We start from the raw sequence: 14,423 nt of genomic DNA, 5'->3' as shown, positions 1-14,423 counted from the left end.
GTAGCGGTTAAAGCTCTGAACTTGTGATCAGGAGGTTCCTGGTTTGATTCCCACAAGAAGCGAGCCATGAGCTATAGCCTAATCATTTAAAGCGATAGCTCACAAAAAATTGTCCCTGTTGTTCCAAACCTGTGTTGCAAACAGAGAAATGTTGAAGAAAGTGCATATCTTTTCCATATATTGAAAGTAAATGGAGACTGTGGGATACGGGTTTGGAACAAAATGGCATGGGATCTACTTTGTGTTTAAATGACTACCTTATTTTGGTGCGCTACAGTATGTTTTCAATTGGAGGAGTGTCGTCGCGTATCTACAAGGAGCGCTTGCAGGCTGAAGGGATGGGAAGCAATGACAATGCAGTCAAGTTCCTGAACCAGGACTACGAGGAGCTGAAGAGAGAGTGTGTGGAGAGCGGCAGGCTGTTTGAGGACTCCTGCTTTCCCGCCGTGCCCCAGTCACTGGGCTTCAAGGAGCTTGCGCCAAACTCCTCCAAAACACGGGGTGTGCAGTGGATAAGACCCACTGTGAGTGTCACAGAGCACCATCTAAACAAGCAGCATGGTAGAAACCACATACAACTGCATAGTCAACATGTTTTTGCCACATTTTGACACTGAAAAAAAGGACTGAGCTAGACTCGAACTCTCATGTCCCACCTGAGAACCAAGATGCAACATCTGGTGCTGATTACCGAGACAGATTTGAAACTGAGAGTTAAATTACTTTGTAATGGACAAGCAAAAATGAAATATTCCCTCTTTTCTCTAAAAAAAGGAAAGGAGATATCCATATGTAAATATGCTGAAACATTTAATTAATTAATTTAAATTGTTTCATTACTTCATACAAGCAGCAAGTAAGTTTCGTCATTGAATCATCAAGGAGTGTTATATTTGTCTCGGCCTGTGTATCATTGTCAGACTCAAACAATATTTTCATTGGCAAACGGACAGTATCCAACTTGTTCAATATATGTATAGACTTGTTTGCATCTCATATATTAAAGACAGAGACATTGAGTTCATCTCACAGGCGTATGATGAAGATGTTTGATGATATGGTTGATATGTAGTCATGCGTAAAGTGTGTTATTAGGTTGACTGGGAGAGTATCACACTTTGGCTGAGGTGTATTTGCTTGCGTAATGTTTGCAGGAGCTGTCCAACAATCCTCAGTTCATAATTGGCGGAGCCACTCGGACAGATATTTGCCAGGGGGCTCTAGGTGAGTATGTACTATACGAGCCTGGGTGTGTATGTTTGTGCGTGCTTGCACACGTTAACGAGCGTCAAAAGATTAATTTGTGCTTCACTGCAGTTTGGGTGATCCTACAGCTTAAGTCTAAGCAAAACAGAGTATGTATACAAACTTCACACATACTGGCTGTCAAATGTTGCCACACAAATGAAGAAACTGATGTCTCCCAAATTTTTATGAAAAATAACTTGTTCAACATCATATATTTGCAGAAATGCATCAATGTATTGTAGACATAAAAGCATAGGTAGGACGTAGCATAGGCTATTAGCATGATTTGCACATTAGCATGTTTTTATTAACATGTAAATGTAATGTAATATTATATTACATGGACGATGGATGGATGGATGGATGGATAGAAGGACGAATGGGTGGCTAGATAGATCGATAGATAGATAGATAGATATAGATAGATAGAAGGATAGATAGATAGATTTTACTGCATATATAATTTGGGTTTATTACAGTTGGTTTTATGAATGACTTAATGACAAATCCCACTTAGTCAGAATCTGATTCATTATGTTACTATGATCACAATGCATAGTGTTTTATGTCGCTTCTAAGAGGAAATGTGTGTTAGAGGGCTAGATGAATGTGTGTGTTTGTTTCCTGGCTGGTGGGAGTGTTCAAACACGATGCCTGAGTGGTGAGTCACACAAACACGGGTGTAGCATTAGAGAACTCTGCCATTGCTGGCTGCAAGCCACAGCCCACAGCCCACAGCGTGTGTGTGTGTGTTTGAGGGAGAGTGAGTCTGTGGGTGTGCACTCATTAGTGCCGAAGTTTGTACAACAAGCACTGGGTGGAGTAGGATGGGGAAGCTTATCGCAGAAATGCATTTTACCTTTCAGTTAGCACATAGAAAAGATTGAGCCTCCTCAGACAAACGGACAAACGGGTTTGGCTTTGCCAAGGGTGTTTGAGATAAAACAGCATTCATCCAAAGTAAATATAGAGTACGGAAGTATCTCAAACATAAACAAACACATTCTCCTCCCCCTCTTTGTCTGTGGGTGGAGGGCTCCCCCTAATGGGTCATTGTAGTACACACATTATATTTATCATCCTAGTTATTGTTTCTTCAGAATTAGCTTCTCAAACTTTGAAGAAGAATAATTTTAATTTTGAATTAAAGTAGTAACAAGCTGTATTATTAATTGTATTTTGGCTAAAACTATGGTGCATTTATTAACCATGGTACATTTTTATAAGGGTAATAGGTTTGAAAACTTTTATAAACTTTAATAAATTGTTTATAAATGCATTTTTTTTAATTCATGTGCCCTCATGATAAATAACCTCTCCTCCCTCTTGCAGCACCATCTCTTCTCTGATGATGCGTTTACTGGCATGAGGGCGGGGCAACCTGTCAATCACATGAGATCGACCAATAGCAAACCACAACCATACAATAAATTCCTGATTGACAAAAATAAAGTCGCGCCCTACATTTTCTCTTCGAGAAGCCATTTTAGATCAAAGGTCAAAGTTTATTTATAAAGCACATTTACAAGCAGTCACTACTGCCCCAAAGTGCTGTACAAGTATTTTACTTGGATATAAGCTACAATAGGGCAGAAAAAAACTATTGCCGCCTCAGTTTAATGCTGATTTAATACTTTCAATAAACGTTTTTTTTTTTTTTGGACTGGGGAGGAAGTTTTCACTTATAAGCGTTGTTATAGTACATAAGGTTCTTTTTTCCTCAGAATGTCTTGCCCTATAGGCTTCCACTGTAAATGAAATACAGTAACAGTATTTTCTGTGGTAATTTTTCTCCACTCAGGTGACTGTTGGCTTTTGGCTGCCATTGGGTCCCTGACTTTAAACGACAAGCTGCTTCACAGAGTTGTACCTCATGGGCAAAGCTTTACGGACGAGTATGCCGGCATCTTCCACTTCCAGGTGCACAGCCAACTGTTAATAAACTATATTTTTCTTTACTTTACCATGCACTAATGTGTGTTGTTTTCTTGTTGTGCAGTTCTGGCAGTTTGGCGACTGGGTGGATGTTGTGATTGATGACCGATTGCCAGTAAAGGATAAAGAGCTAATGTTTGTTCACTCAGCAGAGGGAAATGAGTTCTGGAGCGCCCTTTTGGAGAAGGCCTATGCCAAGTGGGTCTCTTCCTCTCTTTTCTTCTTCTATATGGCATTTATAGGGACCATAATGTGTGTTTGTGCCTGTAGACTGAACGGCTCATATGAAGCTCTGTCGGGAGGTTCCACCACTGAAGGCTTTGAGGACTTCACCGGTGGAGTGGCCGAGATGTACGAACTGCGTAAAGCTCCCAAAGACTTGCACCGCATCATTGCCAAAGCCTTGGAGAGAGGCTCACTGCTGGGCTGCTCCATTGATGTGAGTCCCAACAGCACCTACTACAGGCCTGGAGACACAACTCAACATTTATGAGTTATCCAAATAAAGATGGACAGTTTTTTGTGTGATTTAAGTGTGTTTGTCTGGTAGATCACCAGTGCCTTTGATATGGAGGCCGTGACCTTTAAGAAGCTGGTGAAGGGGCATGCGTACTCCGTCACAGGTCTCAGAGAGGTCAGGATCACGTCTAAAATGTATCTTGAGCTCATTAGTTTATAATTTTAATCATTTGCATCAATCTTTTGTTGTTTTAATTTTAGGTGGATTTCCGTGGCAGGAGAGAGAGGTTGATCCGTGTCCGAAACCCTTGGGGGCAAGTTGAATGGACAGGGGCTTGGAGTGACAAGTGAGACAGCCAATCAGAATGAATTTGAATGGACTTGCTATACCCGACATGCTCAAAGTATAACACTTATACTTCATTTCCAGTTCTTCTGAGTGGAATGGAATTGATCCAGCAGAAAGAGAGGAAATGAACAACCACATGGAGGATGGCGAGTTTTGGTAAATCTCCTGCATAGAAATCTGATCTTTATGGATAATGCGCTCTATATTAGGGCTGTGAGTTAGTTCCAAGAAGAAGTGATTCTTTGATTCTGAGATGTTGGGAGTCCAGACCCCAGAGTCGACTCCAAAGCACGTGAGTTGCATGTTTCGGAGTGAAGCACGGCACTGTGTTCATTTATACGTGAGTTGCATGTTTCGGAGTGAAGCGCGGCACTGTGTTCATTTATACGCGAGTTGCATGTTTCGGAGTGAAGCGCGGCACTGTGTTCATTTATACGCGAGTTGCATGTTTCGGAGTGAAGCGCGGCACTGTGTTCATTTATACGCGAGTTGCATGTTTCGGAGTGAAGCGCGGCACTGTGTTCATTTATACGCGAGTTGCATGTTTCGGAGTGAAGCGCAGCACTGTGTTCATTTATACTTGAGTTGCATGTTTCGGAGTGAAGCGCAGCACTGTGTTCATTTATACGCGAGTTGCATGTTTCGGAGTGAAGCGCAGCACTGTGTTCATTTATACGCGAGTTGCATGTTTCGGAGTGAAGCGCAGCACTGTGTTCATTTATACGCGAGTTGCATGTTTCGGAGTGAAGCGCAGCACTGTGTTCATTTATACGCGAGTTGCATGTTTCGGAGTGAAGCGCAGCACTGTGTTCATTTATACGCGAGTTGCATGTTTCGGAGTGAAGCGCAGCACTGTGTTCATTTATACGCGAGTTGCATGTTTCGGAGTGAAGCGCAGAACTGTGTTCATTTATACGCGAGTTGCATGTTTCGGAGTGAAGCGCAGAACTGTGTTCATTTATACGCGAGTTGCATGTTTCGGAGTGAAGCGCAGCACTGTGTTCATTTATACGCGAGTTGCATGTTTCGGAGTGAAGCGCAGCACTGTGTTCATTTATACGCGAGTTGCATGTTTGGGAGTGAAGCGCAGCACTGTGTTCATTTATACGCGAGTTGCATGTTTCGGAGTGAAGCGCAGCACTGTGTTCATTTATACGCGAGTTGCATGTTTCGGAGTGAAGCGCAGCACTGTGTTCATTTATACGCGAGTTGCATGTTTCGGAGTGAAGCGCAGCACTGTGTTCATTTATACGCGAGTTGCATGTTTCGGAGTGAAGCGCAGCACTGTGTTCATTTATACGCGAGTTGCATGTTTCGGAGTGAAGCGCAGCACTGTGTTCATTTATACGTGAGTTGCATGTTTCGGAGTGAAGCGCAGCACTGTGTTCATTTATACGCGAGTTGCATGTTTCGGAGTGAAGCGCAGCACTGTGTTCATTTATACGCGAGTTGCATGTTTCGGAGTGAAGCGCAGCACTGTGTTCATTTATACGCGAGTTGCATGTTTCGGAGTGAAGCGCAGAACTGTGTTCATTTATACGCGAGTTGCATGTTTCGGAGTGAAGCGCAGAACTGTGTTCATTTATACGCGAGTTGCATGTTTCGGAGTGAAGCGCAGCACTGTGTTCATTTATACGCGAGTTGCATGTTTCGGAGTGAAGCGCAGCACTGTGTTCATTTATACGCGAGTTGCATGTTTGGGAGTGAAGCGCAGCACTGTGTTCATTTATACGCGAGTTGCATGTTTCGGAGTGAAGCGCAGCACTGTGTTCATTTATACGCGAGTTGCATGTTTCGGAGTGAAGCGCAGCACTGTGTTCATTTATACGCGAGTTGCATGTTTCGGAGTGAAGCGCAGAACTGTGTTCATTTATACGCGAGTTGCATGTTTCGGAGTGAAGCGCAGCACTGTGTTCATTTATACGCGAGTTGCATGTTTCGGAGTGAAGCGCAGCACTGTGTTCATTTATACGTGAGTTGCATGTTTCGGAGTGAAGCGCAGCACTGTGTTCATTTATACGCGAGTTGCATGTTTCGGAGTGAAGCGCAGCACTGTGTTCATTTATACGCGAGTTGCATGTTTCGGAGTGAAGCGCAGAACTGTGTTCATTTATACGCGAGTTGCATGTTTCGGAGTGAAGCGCAGAACTGTGTTCATTTATACGCGAGTTGCATGTTTCGGAGTGAAGCGCAGCACTGTGTTCATTTATACGCGAGTTGCATGTTTCGGAGTGAAGCGCAGAACTGTGTTCATTTATACGCGAGTTGCATGTTTCGGAGTGAAGCGCAGAACTGTGTTCATTTATACGCGAGTTGCATGTTTCGAAGTGAAGCGCAGAACTGTGTTCATTTATACGCGAGTTGCATGTTTCGGAGTGAAGTACGGCACTGTGTTCATTTATGCGCGAGTTGCATGTTTCGGAGTGAAGCGCAGCACTGTGTTCATTTATACGTGAGCAGCTCATTATCTGCCGTGTTTTTTCTCAAAAATCGAGAGAAATAGTCTGGTATCAGTTCTTGGAATCGACTCCAATTCCAAAAGCTCAATCATTTCTATTTCCTGTGTATACTTTTTCTTCACAGAGTTTTGCTGTGATACTGATGCTTTGCTTCTCTGCCCACATCAGGATGTCATTTGAGGAGTTCAAACGTCAGTTTTCTCGTTTGGAGATCTGTAACCTCACACCAGATGCTCTGAGTGAAGATTCTCTAAATTTCTGGAACACGATTAAGTTTAATGGCACCTGGAGGCGAGGAAGTACAGCAGGAGGCTGCAGGAACCACCCCAGTGAGATTAATTCACAATGCAACTTATTCATCAGCTAAAACATACTGCATTACACATCTAGTTTGGTGTCTCTTTTGTCAGATACATTCTGGATAAATCCTCAATATAAGATCACGCTACAGGAGGAAGATGATGATCCTGAGGATGATGAGGTGGCCTGCACATTCATGGTGGCCTTGATGCAAAAGGACAGACGGCGTTACCGCAAGCAAGGACAGGACATGCACACCATCGGCTTCGCCTTATATGAGGTTTGAGGACAAAAATGAAGAAACAACACTCACAGACTTTGTTAGATATCATGGTTAACTTATATCATATCTAATTTCTTGTCTTTTTTCATGTGTTTAGGTCCCAGAAGAGGTATGTCATCTTTTCAGTTTTATATGAATCTAAAGGTGAAGTGTATAAAACACTTTGTAATCTGCAGAGGCTTTTAATTAAGTCATTTCTAGGTTGATATTCCCCTAATTGTATAAACACTGTGTCCCTGTGGTGTTTTTAAAATATTGCTCTGTTTGTTTGAGTATTTTGACCAGCCCCGCATAGTAACAGCGGCTTAACCAATGCTGTGAGTTTGGGGCGGAGCTATCTGTTTAACTGACCAATGACAGACAGGGAGGGTTCAGGAAACCTGTTTAAAAACAATAATTTTTTCATCTGTTTGGTGGTGGAGAAATTACAGACTTCACCTCTAAATTACATTCATAACTTGTGATGTTAAAAACTGTATTTATTCTGTTTTTAGTTTCGTGGCTCCCAGAGTGTTCACCTCAAGAAGGACTTTTTCTTGCGTCAATCGTCCTGTGCGCGGTCTGAGAGCTTCATTAATCTGCGAGAGGTCAGTACGCGACTGAAACTGCCACCGGGCGAGTATCTCATTGTCCCTTCCACTTTTGAGCCTGGAAAAGAGGCTGACTTCGTCCTGCGAGTCTTCACTGAGAAACAGTCAGAAACTCAGTAAGTGACTCGACCATTCAACTACAACAAACACCAGTAGTATAAATAAGTATTTTAAAATTTTGATTATATTTAATTATTTATCTTTTTTTGGACTCACCTGTTTGTTGTATTTAATTGTGCAGCATCATTATATTGGAGAAAACTAAAATAAAATCTTTTTTTTTAGCGAAATGGATGATGAGATTTCATTTAACCTGGAAGATGAAGTAAGTACTTTTCTACAGAAGCTTATTTTCGCCATGAAATAAAAATAAAGAAAAATTTTCGCAATTCTGGCTTTTTTTCCTCAGAATTGCGAGATATAAAGCCGCAATTGCAAGTTTTAATGTCAGAATTTCGAGATATAAATCTCACAAAACTTTTTTTCTCACAATTGCGAGTTTATATCTCGTTTATATCTTCTTTTCTCAGAATTGTGAAATATAAACTGGCAATTTCGAGTTATAAAGTCCAATTCTGAGGGAAAAAAATTGGCAGTTTATATCTCACAATTCAGAGAAAAAAGTCGAATTGCATTGCAAGATGTAAACTCGTAATTCTGAATTGTGAGATCTGAAAAAAGATTGCGAGAAAAAAGTCAGAATTGTGAGATACCAACTCGCAATTGCGAGAAAAGTCATAATTTTCAAGTTTATATCACGCAGTTTGATGAAAAGAATCACGAGATGTAAACTTGCAATTGCAAGGAAAATGCCAGAATTGTGAGATAAAAAGTCGCAATTACCTTTTTTATTTTTGATTCCATGGCAGAAACAAGCTTCCATGCTTTTCTCATATTGCAGATGGACAAAAGTACATAGACTTACATTTAAGGAAGGAACAGAGTATATCCGATATATAAATGTGTGTTTTATCCACAGGAAGAGGTTTCAGTGGAGAATATTGATAACTCTTTCAAAAAAATGTTTGCTCAGCTGTCTGGAGAGGTGTGTATGTTTCTATGCGTGTCTTGATTAATGATATTGTGTATTCCATTAGATTAATCTTGATCTAACCTCTCTTGTAGGACATGGAGATTTCAGTTCAGGAGCTCAGGACCATTCTGAACCGAGTGGTGAGCAAACGTAAGCTGGGCTGAGGTTTTCAAGTGTTCACGTCTGGTCTGTGTCTGTGTCTGTGTGTGCTTGAGAAACACCTCTGCTCTTCTGTGTTCTACAGACAGGGACTTAAAGACAGACGGGTTCAGTATGGAGTCGTGCAGATGCATGGTCAGCCTGATGGATGTATCCTCTGATTCTGAAATGCTAACGACTTAGCTTATTGGATTGCGTACTGTATTTATGCGTTTCGTCAGATTATTAATACGCATTTAGTTTATACTGTAATGTGCCTTGACTGATCGAACTCAGAAAGATGGCAGTGCACGGCTGGGAATTGTGGAGTTCCAGATTCTTTGGAATAAAATCAGGAAGTGGCTGGTGAGAAACTGAGTGGTCCATCAATCATCACACATCCTTCCCTACATCACATAGTATGGTGGCAACTCATACTCGTTTATCTCATTTGCAGGGCATTTTCAGAGAGTTTGATCTGGATAAATCTGGCACAATGAGCTCCTATGAAATGCGCCTGGCTGTGGAGTCAGCTGGTAATAATCAGTTTTTAATGTTAATCTTGTGTGGTTATGATGTTCCTGGTTAGAGACTAAAGATCAAATACTGATTTGATTTTGATTCACAAGCTCTTGATGTTTGATCAAATCAAACTGATTTGGAACCTATGGAAGCTTGTTTCCGCCACAGAATAAAAAATAAAAAAGGTAATTGCGACTTTTTATCTCTCAATTCTGACTTTTTTTCTCCGAATTGCATGATATAAACTCGCAATTGTGAGTTATAAAGTCAGAATTGCATGAAAGTCGCAATTGCGCGATATAAAGTCATAATTGTGTGTTATAAAGTCAGAATTGCGAGATATAAAGTTGGAATTGCGAGATATAAACTCGCAATTGCGCGTTATAAATTCAGAATTGTGTGATATAAACTTGCAATTGCGAGTTATAAATTCAGAATTGTGTGATATAAACTTGCAATTGCGCGTTATAAATTCAGAATTGTGTGATATAAACTTGCAATTGCGAGTTATAAATTCAGAATTGCGAGTTATAAACTCACAATTGCATGTTATTAAGTCAGAATTGCGTCAAAGTTGCAATATCGAGTTTTAAATTCAAAATGTTGTGTTATAAACTCGCAATTGTTATAAAGTCAGAATTGCGAGATATAAAGTTGGAATTGCGAGATATAAACTCGCAATTGTGCGTTATAAATTCAGAATTGTGTGATATAAACTAGCAATTGCAAGTTATAAATTCAGAATTGCGTGAAATAAACTCACAATTGCATGTTATAAAGTCAGAATTGCGTCAAAGTTGCAATAGCGAGTTATAAATTCAGAATTGTGTGATATAAACTCGCAATTGCATGTTATTAAGTCAGAATTGCGTCAAAGTTGCAATAGCGAGTTATAAATTCAGAATTGTATGATATAAACTCGCAATTGCATGTTATTAAGTCAGAATTGCGTCAAAGTTGCAATAGCGAGTTATAAATTCAGAATTGTGTGATATAAACTCGCAATTGTGTTATAACTTATAAATTCAGAATTGTGTGATATAAACTCGCAATTGCATGATATAAAGTCAGAATTGCGTCAAAGTTGCAATAGCGAGTTATAAATTCAGAATTGTGTGATATAAACTCACAATTGCATGATATAAAGTCAGAATTGCGTCAAAGTTGCAATTGCGAGTTATAAATTCAGAATTGAGTGAAATAAACTCATAATTACGAGTTATAAATTCAGAATTGTGTGAAATAAACTCACAATTACGAGTTATAAATTCAGAATTGTGTGATATAAACTCACAATTGCATGTTAAGTCAGAATTGCGTCAGTTGCAGTTGCGAGTTATAAAGTCAGAATTGCGTGAAATAAACTCGCAATTGCATGTTAAGTTATTAAACTTTTTTTTCTCAGAATTGCGAATTTATATCACGCAATACTGACTTTATAACTCACAATTGCAACTTTCATGCAATTCTGACTTTATAACAAGCAACTGCAAGTTTATTGGCCTATCACAATTCTGAGAATTGCGCAATAAACTCGCAATTCCAAGAAAAAAGTCAGAATTGTGAGAAAGTCGCAATTACCTTTTAAATGTTTTATTCCGTGGCAGAAACAAGTTTCCATAGGAGCCAGAATTGAACCAAGAGCTTGTGAATCAAAATCGAATCAGAAGATCTGTATGGATACCGATGCTTAATCTCGATTACAGATGTCTTTAACAAATTGATTTGAATCAGATTCATTTCGATACATTTCAGTTATAGTGACCATTTTACTTGCACATGATTTCGGGAATCGAGGCTGTATGCTTTAAAGTTAATAAGTTCAAAAGAGTCGTTCTTTCAGGCATCAGGTTGCTCTGTTTTTTATTCACTAAATAACCGATTCATAAGAGTAATTTGTTCATGAAACGGGTAATGCTGTATATTTTTGATTCCCAAGAGTGAACCACCTCATCAAGTTTACAAATACGTTTTTATGCAGCCACTGTGAATCAATCTATTTTGGGATTTTAAGAACATATATTAGGATCATTCCTATTAAATGCGTGTTTAATCAGTGAAAATCTATCGTTTTACCACTGCCTATTTTCTTGTCCTAAGGTTTTAAACTGAATAACAAGCTTCATCAGATACTGGTGGCACGATATTCCGAAGGAGATACAATTGACTTCGACAACTTTGTCTGTTGCCTGGTCAAACTGGAGACCATGTTCAGTATGTCATTTACATATCTATTTATTTGTATCATTTATTCGCTAATATTCCTCTAGAATATCTCATTGACTGTCATATTCAACAGGGTCTTTTAGAGAGCTGGATAGAGAGGGGTCAGGCATCGCAGAACTCAATATTAGCGAGGTGAGTAAAGTGTCTCCTATGTTGTTAATTATCTGTTAAGTCTAAATATTGTATATAAAAGAAATTAATTTGTTAACCCTCTTGTTGTCCCTAACAGTGGCTGTACATGACCATGTGTGGTTGATGTGTGAAGAAGATCATATCATGCTGGACTAGAAGGGCCGAAATCACACCCCCTCAACCGCAGCTTTAAGCCATTACACACCCAAAGATGCCAATACAATACTGCCTTAAAACACATCCAACATAACCATCACATCAGCTTATGACACTATGCTTTTTGATTAAAACAGGACACCTCAGTATGCAAATTGCTTTTATCAATTATAAACCACTAAATGTAAATGAATATATATATAACCGCTTTATTCTTAACTGCATGCGACTAACCTTATGCTGTAGGATATATTTTATTGTACCTTGCATATGTAGCTTAACTTAGCATTCTGAAGTTTGCACCATTACAGCCTTGATATTTAAAGAAACGTTTTACTTGAGATTCAGAAATTGATTTTGTTCGTATATGATTTTGTTAGAATTTATGATCACTGTGATTTGCTGTGCAATTATTATCTATATAAAAATAACTTATGTTCTTATAGGATGTTCAGGGAATTGTGCTACACTAGATCCTTTTATGCTGCTTATTATGAAGTGAAAATAAAGGTTAAATTTAACTTATTGGCATGTTATGTTTTTAATGGCTATATTTACATGATTCTGTATAAATTGAGAACCGCTAATTTTGGGGGTTTCAAATAGATTTCAATTCTGAACAGACAACTGAACAAAATAACGTAATTTACTAGAGGTTCTGACAAAATTGTAATAGCTGCTGTCTATTTAAAAATGATTATTTAATTTCCCTTGTAAATACTTCACTTCTTTCATTATTGAATGAATCCGCGTTATTGAACAAATCTCTTGAGTGAATGATTCAATGACAAATAATTGTTTTAACATTAACTTGTCGCCACCTACTGGTGTAACGATGTAATTAATACAACAGTTAGGCTATTTGAAGCACCATTACAATCAAAGGGTGATTTGCTCCATTTTGCTCAATCAGTAACATTCACAGATCATTTGAATAATTGTAACATAAATAACCATATTGTGATTTTGAAAAGACTGTGAATGTGTGTATATATAAAATAATAATAATAATTATATATTAGGGCTGTCAAAAGATTAATCGCGATTAATCACATCCAAAATAAAAGTTTGTGTTTAAATAATATATGTGTGTGTACTGTGTATAATTAAATTTGTATATATAAAAATTATATTCATATATAATATAAATTAAATATAAATATATACAGTATATTCATGCAAATATTTCTTAAATATATACATGCATGTGTGTGTATTTATATATACAAAATAATTATACACAGTACACACACACATATTATGTAAACACAAACTTTTATTTTGGATGCGATTAATCGCGATTAATCTTTTGACAGCCCTATTATATATATATTTTTTTTTTTTTGTTATTGTATATATATTTAGGGCCTCAGACATTAATAAACAATGATCGAAATCAGTTCGATTTTAAATTTTATATATCTCAAACATTACAGTGTCCAATCACACACACACAAAGTTCAATCTCAGTGTTGTCCGTGGCAACTATTCCTTGGTCTTGGTGTCTTTGCTCTCCATCAGTCCCAGCAGTGTGGCGTCCGCCTCCAGCAGCGTCGTGTCGCTGGTCGCTCCCAGGAACCGCGAGGTCAACTCCAGGTCCTCCAGCCTCAGTCTCACCCTGCTGCCCCTCTGGTACTTCAGCCCGTCCGGCGCCGGGGGCCTCCTGCACACACAGTGGAACTTCCCGCCGAAATCGATATATAGATCATCATTGACGACGTGAAAGATTTTCCCGATGACGATCTTGTCTTTCGCGGGACCCATCTGCATGAGCGGGGAGTGTCGCAGGAGCGATGTGAAGGAGGTCTCGTCCCTGGAGCTCCTCCGCGCCGCTGCGCTCCGGTCGCCGCTCTGCCGCAGGTCCGAGTGCAGATCATATGCGGCTGCAAACCCGCTCTTCACCCTCTCGGGCGACTCATCCTCTCCTCCGCTCGCGTCTGAGCTGTATAATGATCGGAGCGTGGCTAAAACGCTGTGTTTTGGCAGGAAAGATGATCTGGAACTCACGTTGAACATCACCTTGCAGAGCGACGCCATGTTGAAACGTCATAAGGAGCAGAAAACGCAGGGAGCATTTCAAAATAAGAGCATACATGAGAAAGTGGGATTTTCATGGGAAATGAGGAACAAAGTGAGATTCTAGCATGGTGCTTTTGGATTTATGATGCTCATACTATGCTAAAATGTTATTAATCATCTAACATAAAAGTTTGTGTTTATATATATATAGGGGGCTCTGTGATTTAGGCCTATACCAGTGAGTTATGTAATTTATTTAAATCATCATTTACACATAAAAAATATAAAATGTATTTTGGTTCAGTTATTCTTAGGGCATTTTTGAGTTATCACATCACAAAAAGATTATGTACAGACTTAATATAGTACAAATAACTAGAAATGAAAAGCACAAAAATATAATATAATAAAATAATAAATAAATTAAACATTACATATTTTTTAAAAAAATATTTCATATAAATATTATATTAAACATCAAATATGACATATATTAATAAATTATATATAGCTATAATTATATATACAGTATAGTATATAGTTCAGATGCAAAAGCCTCTAAGTGCCATCTGAA

General features: G+C 38.9%; 2 protein-coding genes across 2 annotated transcripts; one reads left to right on the top strand and one right to left on the bottom strand.

Moving 5' to 3' along the window:
* Positions 1-278: 278 nt before the first annotated feature.
* Positions 279-12,501, top strand: capn1b (calpain 1, (mu/I) large subunit b; the record flags this gene model as incomplete). Its single annotated transcript, XM_081383837.1, has 21 exons — positions 279-524; positions 1,155-1,224; positions 3,050-3,168; positions 3,248-3,381; positions 3,454-3,622; positions 3,734-3,817; positions 3,904-3,989; positions 4,073-4,147; positions 6,619-6,779; positions 6,861-7,030; positions 7,131-7,142; positions 7,528-7,739; positions 7,909-7,948; positions 8,603-8,668; positions 8,749-8,806; positions 8,901-8,965; positions 9,092-9,160; positions 9,252-9,330; positions 11,417-11,530; positions 11,616-11,674; positions 11,772-12,501. 21 exons carry the CDS (start codon positions 279-281, stop codon positions 11,796-11,798), a joined length of 2,115 nt encoding a protein of 704 aa, XP_081239963.1. The 3' UTR covers positions 11,799-12,501.
* A 608-nt stretch (positions 12,502-13,109) lies between these two features.
* On the bottom strand, positions 13,110-13,872 carry mrps28 (mitochondrial ribosomal protein S28). The gene has a single exon (XM_081383910.1). The coding sequence runs from the start codon at positions 13,865-13,867 to the stop codon at positions 13,316-13,318; it is 552 nt and encodes a 183-aa protein (XP_081240036.1). The 5' UTR covers positions 13,868-13,872; the 3' UTR covers positions 13,110-13,315.
* Positions 13,873-14,423: the final 551 nt, after the last annotated feature.

Source organism: Scardinius erythrophthalmus, assembly GCF_964197995.2.
Source record: "Scardinius erythrophthalmus genome assembly, chromosome: 14".
Lineage (NCBI taxonomy): Eukaryota > Metazoa > Chordata > Actinopteri > Cypriniformes > Leuciscidae > Scardinius > Scardinius erythrophthalmus.
This window is presented reverse-complemented; position numbering and strand designations above follow the sequence as displayed.

Bases quoted from the DNA above. Each gene is read 5' to 3' on its own strand.
- mrps28 (XM_081383910.1), bottom strand. From the start codon at position 13,867: ATGGCGTCGCTCTGCAAGGTGATGTTCAACGTGAGTTCCAGATCATCT.